Source organism: Pteropus vampyrus, unplaced genomic scaffold, assembly GCF_000151845.1.
Source record: "Pteropus vampyrus isolate Shadow unplaced genomic scaffold, Pvam_2.0 Scaffold229, whole genome shotgun sequence".
Classification (NCBI taxonomy): Eukaryota; Metazoa; Chordata; class Mammalia; order Chiroptera; family Pteropodidae; genus Pteropus; species Pteropus vampyrus.
Window position 1 is genome coordinate 1,659,336 of NW_011889010.1, and position 13,513 is coordinate 1,672,848.

The 13,513-nt window shown below is 35.2% G+C and overlaps 1 protein-coding gene across 5 annotated transcripts in view; it reads left to right on the forward strand.

Annotated features, from left to right (window-relative positions):
* The window catches only part of INPP4B (inositol polyphosphate-4-phosphatase type II B), a 610,870-nt gene that overhangs the window by 479,291 nt on the left and 118,066 nt on the right, over window positions 1–13,513 (forward strand). For all 5 annotated transcript variants that reach the window (XM_023519662.1, XM_011373754.2, XM_023519664.1 and 2 more), the window contains one exon: window positions 5,219–5,327. In XM_023519662.1, the coding sequence (XP_023375430.1) occupies window positions 5,219–5,327 (109 nt within the window). The remainder of the gene's footprint in view (window positions 1–5,218; window positions 5,328–13,513) is intronic.

Genomic DNA, 13,513 nt, shown 5'->3' on the forward strand with positions numbered 1-13,513 from the left:
ATTCACTGTTTAAATTAAATGCAACAAATAGAACCCCCACCACAACAGAGATCTTATGCAGCAGTGACAACAGCAACAAAAATAAAACCCTGAAATAAAGACCAAAATTCCACCCTCCAATATAGCTCAGTAGATTTTATTTTCTTGGAAAATCAGTTGTGAATAGTATAAAATATGGATTTTTGTGATGTTATAATATTTATATGTTTTATATGTTATAGATATATAATAGCATATTATAGCAAAATAAAAGAAAGAGGGGAAGGGAGGAAAGAAAGAAAGACAGAAAGGAGGAAGGAAGGAAGGGGGAGAGAAGGAAGGAGGAAGGGAAGGAAAGAGGGAGGGAGGGAGGAAAGGAGAGAGAGAGAAGAGAAAGTGAGAGAAAGAACGTACTATATGATGTCATAAAGCTGTAGTTGGAATCACGTACATTGGCCAGAATTTTCTGAAGGAAGGAGCAAACAAGAGGAGCTATTCGGAGCTCCCTGGTTTCTGTATCTCAAGAGTTTGGGTATATCACCTCATCGATGAAGCATAATTACCTTTAGATATGTTTAACGATAATGCCAAATTGCTTGGACTATTTTGAAACAGATTTTCCTTAAAAATCCCTATGCTCTTATGATTCATGTCAAAGTCATATTGTAGGACATTTTGAAGTCAGGATTATGCTTAAATTATTCCTTGAAATGAGATCAGCATGTCTACATTTTTTTTTATTATTATTATTAGCACTATTTTTATGGTTGTAGGAATTTTAAAGAGATCTTCTGGGAAAAAATAGACTTATTATCTCATTTCTATTATTAAACGACTTTTAAAAGGCTATGAGGCAGCCCTATTATTAAATTTCAAACCAATCTAGTATGTTTAGCTTGATGAGACTTGAGATCTACTTCTCTATTATGTTGTATACTATACCATTTTCACAAAGGCCAAAGACAATTTTTGACATATAAATTATCAAAGAAAGGAGACACACAGATTATACTTTTTGAGAAAGAAAAAGAGTCCTTTAACTTTTTTTGCTTAAATTTTTATAAAATAAAATGCCAACCTGGATTTTTACAATTGTCTCTTAGTACCAAAAATCTGAAAGCTTTTAATATACACAGTTAAGGGCTATTCATATCACAAAGCTACCTAATTTAAAGAACAAGATAAAATAGGGGAAATTTTTTTTAAATGCGACAAATCAATGATCATCGGATTGTTATCTTATAATTTTACAATTTTAATTGATTTTTTTTTGTATAATATCTACTCTCTTCCTGAGGAAAACAATCAATTGCTATTAATTCTACCTAAATTTGAAGGAGTAAAACTGCTCCAGCCAAGAATGAACATGGCATTTTAAGGGTATACATATCATTCTTCATTAACTAAACTAAGAAACGAGGGAATGAATCTCAAGGTGTACATAGATCTATCTACTATTTTTGTAGTCATTAATTGCAAGTGAAATTTAAGGATGAAGGGACCAAAAGAGATAGCTGTTCCAATGCAGTGATATTGATAACTGATAATTATCAAATAACGGTTGGAAAATATTAAGACTCCCTGGAGTCTTGTATTGAGTTACAGGAATTTCTTACATGTTTTGGAGGTTAACCACTCATCAGATACATGGTTTGCAAACGTTTTCTCTTATTCTATATGTTGCCTTCTCACAATATTGTTTCCTTAGCTATGCAGAAGCTTTTTAGTTTGATGTAGTCTTACTTGTTTATTTTTGTGTTTGTTGCTTTAATGTAATATCTATGAAATGATTGTTAAGACCAATATTATGAAACATTTTCCTCCTTTTTTTTCCCAGATGTTTTACAGTTTTAGGTCTTATGTTTAAGTCTTTAATCCATTTTGAGTTGATTTTTGTGCACGCTGTAAGAGAAGGGTCTAATTTCATCTTTTGGCATGTGTATAATCATAAGATCTTGTTATTTCATTGAATATGATACATGGATGAGTGTACGGTCATCTTTAAACCCTGGAGATATGTATATTCCAGACTCTGATATGTTTTCTTTTCTGTATAGTATATCTAAACTTTTTATTCTTCAATTAAGAATATCAATTCCTTATATAATCTAAAGACAAATAAGACACTGAATTCAGGCTCAAAACATTTATATATTCATTAACATTTACCAAACACCTACAACATGCATGATATCGAGACATGTGAATGTTCTTTATTAATGCTTGAAATATATGAAGAGAGATATAAATATCGAAGCCTGTGTTTTGGGCAGAATGACTGAATGGCCACCCGCAGGAGAATGCTGGGAGGCTAGGACTGAAGAGGCGGTAGTAATCCTGACAAGAAATGAGCAAGGTCAGAATTAAGCTAAAGAGAGTTCACGGTGATGAGAGAGAATTAAATTTTGGCAACAGAGTTGTTAGACCTGATCAGATAAAATGTTGAGGGTGAGAGAGGATTTGAGAATATCTTGAGATCTTGAGAATTTTTGTCTGGGCAGCTTAAAGGAATGTGGTATCTGTACCGGTCACAGGGAACCAGGGAGGAAGAGCAATTTGAAAGAGAACAAGCGAAGTTTAATAGCTGGTTGACATCCGGAGACGTTCACAAGGCAGTTAGGAATGGGATTATTTAGCGTGGAAGAGGGCTGAACTAGCCAGAGATGGATATTTTATAGGCTGCAGTAAAAATGTAGTGTTGAAACCCATAAATAGAAGATAGGATGGATATAAGTAAAAGTCAAAACTTGGGATATGTAAAAACTTGTTTTTAACTTTGAAAGTATTTTACTATAGATTCAAAAAACACAAACCCCTTCATTTAGATTTTAAAATAATCAGCCCTTTATTATGAACAGAGGGTATTTGAATAACTTACGTCTCTTCCTTTACCTGCCACTTCAAAATCTCTTGATTCCTTCATAGTTGACTAGTAGTCCCCAGAGCAGTGAAGTGGATGAATAAAGAGAAAGTTTCTGTGCCTAGAACGTAGCTTGGAAAATGCTGGAACTCTGGAGATTTACAGTGAAGCTAATAAAGCTTAAGTTGAGGGCCTTCGTGTGCATAGACCTCTTATAAGACCATGCAAGGGGCCCTAGCAATATACTGTGGTCAGATGTTTTTGCAAATCTTGCAAAAGTAAGGTATTTGAACCTCTATCAATTAAGAATGCTGTCTCCACTCAAATTTTCCCTTTCTTCATTCTTCCCTCTGGTTGGGTGGGTTTGGAGAGGCTACAAACTTTTTTGGATTCAGTGAGCCTACAGACTTTTTTTTTTTTTTTTTTTTTTGAAAATCAGTTAGGAAAACATTTAGTTTGTGCTTAGTGGGACATGTGTATAGTTTTTAGTCACCAGTATATCGTTGGTATTACTGGTCACCCAGGTGTTAACAGAAATGCAGAGTATTTCACTGCAGCATCGTGATGATTCTTCTTTTTGCATTTAGCTTAAATTAACAGAGGAATTGATTCTGTTCAAAACATTGCACCTCAATATCACTCTCCTTTTCAGACTGAAAAGTTTATGGAGAAATAAGTCAAAGTTAAAATATCACCTTTCTTTGCTTAATTGGCGGAATTACTTTTTTGTAGAAAAAATAATCATCGTAGAGAATACCAAATGCTTACCACTTTCAACTACTTTCAATTCCATTTTCTAGCCGAGGAAACAGACATAAAGAGGTTAAGTAATTTTCCCAATGCCACGCAATTTCTCGGTGGCAAAGCAGGGATCCAGAGCCCGTGATGAGGTTTTTCCAGTCAGTCACTCAAACCGCTGGCTCTCCATCCTTGGGGTAGAAAGAAGTCTGAAGACCTTGGGTCTAAGGCCTTTGAAACTTTAGACAAAGCAGGTAACTTCTCAAGGTCGTCAGAATTCCCATCAGATTAATGAAGGTGGGCTAGAAGTTAGCGCTGTTAGCTTTTGGATGATCTCATGACCATTTGAGAAAGCTGTGACCCCTTTCCATGAAGTAGAACAGATGCACTTATACAATTTGTGTTTCTTCATGGACACCTGAAACCCTTTTTTCAATCCCTGGACAAAAAATTCCCCTGGACAAAAAAAAAAAAGATCTTTAAATTTTACGCAAGTCTATATTCTGCTATTTTAAGAAAAGCTTATCACTAGTGTATTAGCGACTTTTTAAAAGGACAAGAGATTACTGCTCCAGTGATTGTTCTATATCTGCTTTACTGATGTGTTGGTTTGGATTGTATTCTATTTTTTGTGACCTGAGTTCTCTGAATGCTGCTGAGGTCTTTCTCTTGAAGACATTTTTTATTAAGAAAAATATTACAGGTACAATTAGATCGAACCACTATGGAGAAGTTATGGTGTTTACCTAAAGCTAATAAAATAATTTTTTGTATTCCCTGTAAATGAGATATGAAAAATAGCCAATGTGTCAATAGCAAAATCAATTTGAAAAGGATCTACTGTGAAATTATATTTCTCAAATAAAATGTAGTTTAACAAGAGGGCACTCACTCTATCTTCCTTCTTATGGGGATACTTTTCATTAGTATGTAAGAATGATGGCATGTTTTGAAGCCATAAACTTAATATGTATGAAACTTGATGGTTTTCAAGATCAAATTATTGAGTTTCAATTTAAATGTATAGATGTTTTGTTTTAAAAAAAGTATCTTGCTAGAAAATAGATCAAGACGCATTTTGTGTATTCCTTCTGTCACCTAAGAAAATTACAAAAACATGCGTTAAAATTGTGTAAGATTTAGTATACACAGGCAGGAAACTATATAGATTTTTAAAAAATATCCCAGTACTGTTCTGCCCTTGAACCGAAATGCCTTAATGTTTTGGTTCTTTTCTCTGTAAATTTTGGTTAAAAGATTGTTCCTTATTGTTGAATTTCAATATGATTGCAAATTAAATGATGCAAAACTCCACAAAGTAAAATACTCAAAAGACCAATTAACATGTTATCTCAGTAAGTAACAGAAGAATGAAAGAACATACTGTTCTACACAGTAGCATATAATTAAGATGTAGTCATAAATCAAGGAAATATTATAACTTGTTTAGGTGCACAGGTGGCTTTTAGAAAGATTGATTAGCTCCTCTTGCCCTCTTGAGACGCGAGTTCATAGTTATTCCTGAAAAATTAAACAGAATAATGTCTCAAACTTTCAACAGTGTGTATGCTTCAGTGCAAACAACATGCTGGGGAAAATATGTTTGCAAAGTGCTCATCTCCTCATCCATTCCCGTTACAGATGCTCTCTATGACGTCATCACCGTGGGAGCCCCAGCCGCCCATTTCCAGGGATTTAAGAATGGTGGTCTTCGCAAACTACTCCACAGATTTGAAACGGAAAGAAGAAAGTAAGTAATGATTAGGTTGCATTGATGATATTATCTTCCTTTGGGGGAGGTTATACATATTTAGAATAAAGAAGCCTGGTCCATCACAATGAATAGTTCTTGCATCTCAACCCATTTAGTATCTTAAAGTTGTTGAATTTCCAAAAAACGCTTGAGCAGAAATTAAATTAGAATAAATGTGTTGCTTATAGAGTAGCTCTGTGCTGGCAGAAAATTGTTCTGGAAGCCAAGCTACTAAAAAATAATATTCTAATATCAACTATTGCTCATTCAAAGGAATTCAGATAGAGATTTAGTTGAAAACATACTCTAACTGTAAAGCCAAAGACACCTAATGGCTATCACGAGTCCTAATCTGTGACTCTGACCATATGAGTGATGTCCACTGTGGTGTTAGGCCAGGCATATAACTTCTGTTATTTAATTGTGCCATTTGAAAAAGAGACATCAGTATGGAACTCTATCAGTTGAGTAATGAGATTAAAAGAGGTAACACTCTCTTAGAGAAAAGGCATGACACAAAACCCCAAGTGTTATTACTGTTCTTTATAATTCTAATATACTTTCTCAACTTTTTTTTTTGGCTACTTTAAAATATTGCATCAGTAGTTTATCCCCCATGTACAGACTAATCACATTTATCCTGTTACATTCTCTGGCTTTGACTATACTCACGTAAACCGAAAAGAGTATTATCCAAGTACGAAGGGTAATTTTACTTTTCTTTTCAAGTAGTTACTTTTCTTAGATTAAGAACCTGCATTTTGAAAGTTAGGAGAAATGGTTACTCTGTAGTCATAATTGTGTTGGTAATAGTATTAGAAAATCTGAGCGGCAAAGCCAGAATCTTCTTTTATTTTACAGAATTATCTCATTTATCACATAACACATTGTTATTAGGTGTTCAGATGTTCAGAACAAAAGCATTAAAGGGGAGTTAGAATTGAATAACTGATATACTATTTTATAAATTATATAAAATAACAATGCTTACGCATTTTAATTTTTCTCTTATTTCAAAGAAATAGACTGTGGTACAATACTATTAACTCAGCTACAGTCGCTATTCAGATTTTTCCAGTTTTTTAGGTTGTGTTTTTTTGTTTTGTTTTGTTTTGGTGGTGGGAGGATATATACTACCATGAAATGGTGTCACAGGTATAGGTTAAAGTAATCACGACCATAATCGTCATCAAGAACTGTTCTCATACTACGATGAAACTCCTCCACTCCTTCAGGTCATGTAGTCACTCCCTCCCCCAAACCCCGCTGCTGCAGAAAGCTGTTCCGTTGCCTTATCATTGCAACAGGGAGTGAAAGTCAAGTTCAAACCAGGGGCTGTGAAGGGAGAGGCACCTCCTGTTTAATTCATGGGGTTTAGAAGGCAGCTCAGTCACAGATCCCATGGGGAAAGGGATGCCGTCTCTTTACTGAAATGAGAATGAGCGTGGAAATAGATTTCTGCCCATGAGCTCCACTGGGGGTGATGTTTCTCGCTGACCCCCTGCTGCACATCCTTTGAGTGGGGAAGGGATACTGCCTTTTTCATGATATTTGCCCCCAGCATAGACAAGTACAGTTAAAAGTTTTCTGTTCTGTTCTGTCCCTCTTCTACGAGTCCTTTGGCTTCTATGGGATGCTATTTTTAGTTGGCATTTTGCTGCATTGAGGGCTTCTCTAGCACCCAAGTTGAGATATATGGGAAGCAAGAGAAGAAACCCATGGAACTCACTGTCATTAAGGCTCGTAGCTGATGTGCCTTCTTTTCCTCATCTCTTAAAATCTTCTGATAAATGACTTACATGTTTTGTCTAGAGCATTGTGTGTGTGTGTGATTAGCAGAAGTAATACAGGTTGTTTTTATTCCATCTTGTCCAGAACTTGAAGGCTCTACCTTGAGAATTTACTTAATCTGTTTTCTCAAATTTTAAAGAGCATAACAATTAGAAGAATGAAAACTGTTCACAGGGCACCCAGGATATAGTTGACCATATAAAGCATCAGTATGTGAAACGAGAAACATAATACCCTATAATTTCATAAAATAGCACTATATGCTACTGGCAAAGAAAAATGTTGAGTTGTATGGCTAGACTCTGAATAAAATTTCTTGAGTTTTAAATATCCGCATGAATATCTGAATTCGTCACTATTCTCCACCTCATTGATATATTTATATACACAGAGAGACACACATAGCCTAGGATCAAATTTACAATATAGACAAAAATGTGTCTAATGCTTGTAAACATTGATTTGCTTTAGGTTTTTATGTGTGTTATAGATCCTATTGTTTATTGATAACTTTGTTGATAAAATACACTATTTTAATTAAAAAATAAGTTGGTGTATATTTTAAAAGTATTCTTCATAGGGAAGTGGTATGGGACAAATATGGCTTGCAGAGGCAATGTACAGATGAGTATAGTATCAGCCTGTCCTCATCAAGTTAAGAGCGGACCTGAGCAAAGACTTCTTGCCCAAAGTGATATCACACTATGCAAATCATTTTCCCACAAACTTTTTCAGCCATGAATATTGCATTTGTTAGTCAAAAGCAGTAATAAAGGAGTAAATATGACTATGAAACGAGTAATTTAGACTTACAAGTTTACACTGGGCAATGCAGAAAATCACATAGTGAAAGAAGTTTTCTTTGCCTCTTTTTTATTTTTTATTTTTGATACCCTCCCCCAACCCCCCACCGCCCCTAAAGAGAGTCAAGTCTTTTTTTAGGCCAGTTTTTAGGAGAACTACTACAGCCATTGTACTTCTTCATCTTCATTTATTTTCTTCTCAGCTAAGCCAGTGAAATACTGTCACCTGAGAACAGATGTAATTTATGTCTGTTCCTTAGTGATCTATTATTGGATGAATACATTGACCACATAAAGAAAAGGATTTTAGCATAAGAAAGCCTTGCTTAGAGTATTCATATAATGCAATTCAGATCACAACAAAACATATTTTAAAGGCTACAAGATGACTGATTTGGAAGATTGATTCTTTTAAAGCACAAATATCTGAGTACATCACTCCGCCACTTGGAAACCGTCAAGGAGTCTGCGCTCACATACTTGCACTTGGTATTCAAAGCCTCCATGATCTCACCCCACGGTGAGATTTCTACCTTCATCACCTCCTTCTCCTGTAGTTCACTTATTAGATGCTGTCAAATTTTCCTGCATGGACAGTACACTTTCCTACCTCTTCCCCTTTCCTCTCACTCCATTCCCTTTCACAGGAAATATTTCTACTCTCATCTTACTTTTTCCATTCCTTTCTGTCAAAACCATATACATAATCCTATTTAAAATTTTACACATGGTCATTCCTAAGATCCCACTTACTCCATTGTGTCTTCCTGATTTCTCAAGTTGATTTGACTGTCTGTCCCCATATTTTATTTTCACTCCCCTTGTAGCCTTAGTAGGTCACAATTACAGTGTATTAGGTTTGTTATTTGCTACTTCCGGCACAGTTTGTGATATCCTTGAGTAAGAGATGTCGTTCTCTTGAATCGCGGGTCCTCTGGAAAGTGCTCCACAGAGTACTTCGCATACAAGCATTCCATAGGTCAAGTTCAACAGGCATTGGATTCACATATGAATCAGATATAGTCTCTGATTGAAAGTGCTGAAGACTCCAATGAGAGATAAAGTTTCACGAATAATCATAATAAAATAAGATCGATATATAGAGCAGCAATTCTCAACCTTGGCTGTACTTCAGAATCACTTTTGCAGCTTTAAAACAATTATCCATTCCATGATGTCACCCAAGACAACCTCAGTGGAAGGCCTGGGAATGAAGCCCAGGTGTTGGTATATTGTACAAGCTTCCCAGGTGAGACTAATATACAGTTGAAAACCACTGACAAAGATGTAAGTGAATTGCTCTGGGAGAAGGCAGATGAAGGGTGTGGAGAACAGAGACGGGAATAATGACGCAGATGAATTATACTTGAAAAATGTGTAAAACGTCAATTTTTATGTATCAAGAGGAAAGAAAATCTACATAAAGGAATATTTATTGTAATGAAAAAAAATATTACGACTCACTTACTGGAAATTTTTGTTTAAAGAATCCCAAACTGATTCAACAGTTACGAAATAGAACCAAAGATGGGAATAAAGCTATAAGAATTTTGACCAGGGAAAACTTGGACCTGAGTAACAGCCAAACAAATAAATTTGAGCATATTATAGAGGTTTTCATGCTGTATACATGAGACTTTTCTAGAAGAACTAGCACCCTAATTAGACATTTTATTTAAAGACTAGGAAGGATGTTTGTAATCCAGGCATTCATCTGTTACGTCAAATGTCCATGTGTTCCTGGAGTCAGAGATTTACCTAAGACACTATTTGAAAACCTGTGGATTTTTTTCCTCAAAATATAAATCAATTTTTTACTTTCAGTATTGTTTAAAGAAAGGGAGAAATTACAACATTTGTTTCACCTGCTTTGATCTTTTCTAATTTCACCAAGAACTTCAGGATCAGCCAGGACTTTTATTGAGTAGGATCATGACCTGAAAGCGTAGCCCTTTCATTAAGATAAAAAAAAAACATCTCATAAAAACCAAGAGCCTTTGTAAATAAGAAGAAAAAGCCAATGAGGAACAGTGTTAACTCTTCTTGGGAACATTTATTCCCTGCCATCTCCCTATTCATTTGGAAGAACTCACAACTAACTCCCTGTACAGGATCCTAACATCACATGAAAATCTACCCTGCCTTGAATATGTACCCTGATTTTTCCACCTACCCCCATCTTTCAGATGACCATAATCAACATTTAATGCCCTACAATTTCAAACGAAAGAAAGAAAAAAAATCATTTGGGAAAGTCATAAGGAAAATGAACTGAATTTTTACTAATAGAAATATCTCAGGGTGTCCTTGAACCTACGACAACTTGAATCTATATTAGAATTTGAGTGAATTTTCTGAAGGAAAGTAAAATGATAATACAGAGTTAAACAAATCAGTCTTGCTTTTTTATGAGATCAGTGGTTACATAATCATATGGTGAAAACTCTGAGGAACATTTTCAAGGAGAAATACAAGTAGATATTTCCTCATTCTCTATTATAAATAGGAGATGTCTTAGATAAAATGGAAAATATTGCATCAGGGAGCTCTCTACAGCCTACAGTCTAGCAGACATCCAATAAACTGGAAATGGGTGAACTGGATGCAAAACCTTTGAAACATATTCTTGTGATGGAATCACTAACCACTGCTTAATTTGGCGGGGGAGGCAAAAAACACACACTCACATTTTTAAGATAATAATGTAGAGCTGAGATGTCTAAGCAAAACTGTCAGAGTTATTCAGTGTTTCTCTTTATATACTCTCTCCAGTAACATGTGAGCAGACTAGGCAGGAGTTACAAAAATATTTGTTTTAAAACTCTTCACTTTCATGCTTAAAACTAAAGGTTTTTGTTTTTGCTTTTTTTTAATGGAAAGGAATGAATGATTCAGATATATTTAATGAAAGTAGTAAGACTGCATCCGTATTTTGATTTAGGGAGCCTATGTTTTTTCCCCTACTATAAGGTCGTTCTCTGTCTCTAGCCTGGTCTCTAGATTTCTCTCAGAAACTTGACAGAGCAGTTTAGTCTGAGGTCATGTCATAAATCTTTTAAGTAGAAATATTTTTGATTTTTCGACAATATATATTTTAATAAATACTCTCTATTGATTGTTTTCTAGTTTTGCAAATGTATTTATTAGAAAATGTAGAAAAGTAAAAAGGAAGAGATTAAAATTACACACTGTCCTCTCCTTAACAAGACAGTTACTAGTGGAGGACTGGTCCAGTCTCTTCTAGTTTGGTTTTCCACTTATAATCTACATTTTCATGTGTTTTTTTCTGTTATAAATTAAAATTTTTTCAAATGGATTAAAATAACTAATTCTTCAAAGTATGTAAATTCAATGCTCTCCATTTAAAATTATCTCTGTGGTTCTGTAGAAGTCATGCCCGATATACCCAAACTAGTCTTTAAAAATATCAGTCTTATAGTTAATGGCTGAAATTCATGTCCCACTCATTTTCAAATATTTTCTTATCTTTTGAAAATAATATTTTATATCACCAAAAATTAAAAAAAATAAGTATCACATAAGCCTGATGGAAATAAGCATAACTATAAATAGAAGCCTTATCCACATTTTTTTTTTCTTTCGAACTATGTCCAGTAGCTGACAATATGTCATTTTCAAGGAAATAGAAATTTAAATCTTTGTGCAGATTATAACTTGATTCCTTGGCGGTATATTCTGTTCTTTCTATGAGTCGGTTCCTCCTTGGCCACTGTTAGCTCTCAGCTCAGTCCTTATCTGAGCAAATACACAGCCCAGGCTGCCAGAAGGACATATCAGGCTGTTATTTTGCTTGTGCACTGCCCTGCATGCAGCTCTCTGCACACAACATTAAATCTTCAAGAGTAAGTGGGTTTTATCTCTTATAGCTTGGAGTACAGAGAGAATAAAATATTTTTAATTAGTCATGTTGAGACTTGGGCACACTGCACAGACTAAATGATGAGGCTTTCAAAGCACTGAACTAAATGTGATACAAAGGAATGGAAAGGGTTTTGCTGAGTTGCATATGATACTAAATGAATTCGTAATGCAGCTTTTCTCCTTCGTTCCCTTTTTAACTATACAAACAAAATGTGCTTGTAGCTCCCAAATTCCAAGAATAAAGAAGCATAAAAAATGAAAAGCCTGCCTTTTCATTCTCCCTCCCTAGAATAAACCAGTTGGAAGGTTTTAATGTATTTCCCTGTGCAATTCCTTCTAAATAGCCAACCATTTGAGTTTTCAGTGGTTATGACTCTTAGTCTGCAAACTCAGGTCATGAGAATGTCATGTTCTTGATTTTTTTATAACACGGCTTAATTTTTCTGGCCCGCATTCTGTGGCAAGGCAGAAACTTCCACATCAAATTCATAGACTTCACTCCCTATATGGATTAAATCCTGGCTTGGCCACTTGCTGGTCTTGTGACCTTAGTCCAATGACCTTCCCTCTTTATACCTTAGTTTCATCATTTGTATCATGGAAACGCTATGCTTACCTCATAGGTTTGCTCTGAAACCTTAATGATTTCATATACACCAAAAATTTTATAATGCTACCCGACACATAGTGGAGCCTTAATAAATTTTAGCTACCATTTATGCAAAATATGTAAACAAGTATATTTTCACTCAAAAAATGTTTCGACAACTTTAAATTTTAAAAACGGGAAAACCAAATTTTTTCCAAAAACCAAACAAGAATTTAATGAATGAAAAAATAACCGAACAAAAAAAAAATGAAGGGCAATTAAAATGCCTCCGAATTTTTAATTTAAACAACTGGGGTTAAAAAGGAAAACCCTAAACCTAAGGCCCTGAAAAATCCGGGTTCCTTCCGGGAAAATCCTAAAAAATGGAATTTCTTACTTGAAGTGGTTAAATTTTAGAGATGCTGCCATATTATTCCCCCCAAAAAGTTGTACCAATGTGTGTAAGATGCCTAATTGCCCACATATTCATGAGCACAGTCCTTTATACACCATCTCTGAGTTAAGCCCAGATATGGCTCAGTATGAGGTCCAGACACGTATACGACCATCTAGCAGACAGCTTTCTCATTAATGGTATCACCCAAACACCTCACAGTCGACATATTATGTCATCTCTCACCCCCGTACCCTTAGACTTCTTTTGAGGATTCTTTTTCTCAGTAAAAGTTACCACCATTCACCTAGATGTTCAATTGAGACACTAGAAATTCTTGATCGCTTTTTTCCCCTTGCTTCCACTTCCAAAAAAAAAAAAAATTAGTTCTGTCAGTGCTATCTTCTTATTTCTCAGGAAGTCATTCATTTCAATAATGAATTATGGCTTCGGATAATCCTAACCCATAGAAACACCATCCTTTGAATGTCTACTGCTCAATCTCTTAATCGCTCCCCCTCTTTCCAGGCTGTCTCTCATCTTGGTTGGAGTAATATTTCTGAAAGACAAATATCATCTAGTGATTTCATAATTTTAAACATATCTTAGCGGCCTCTGGCCTGGAGTAGAGAGTCCGAGGTGCAGAGCATATTCACGTGTCGTCTGGCCCCTCTCTCTTCTCCAGCCTGGTCTCACCACTCACACCATCATCTCTTTCTCTCAC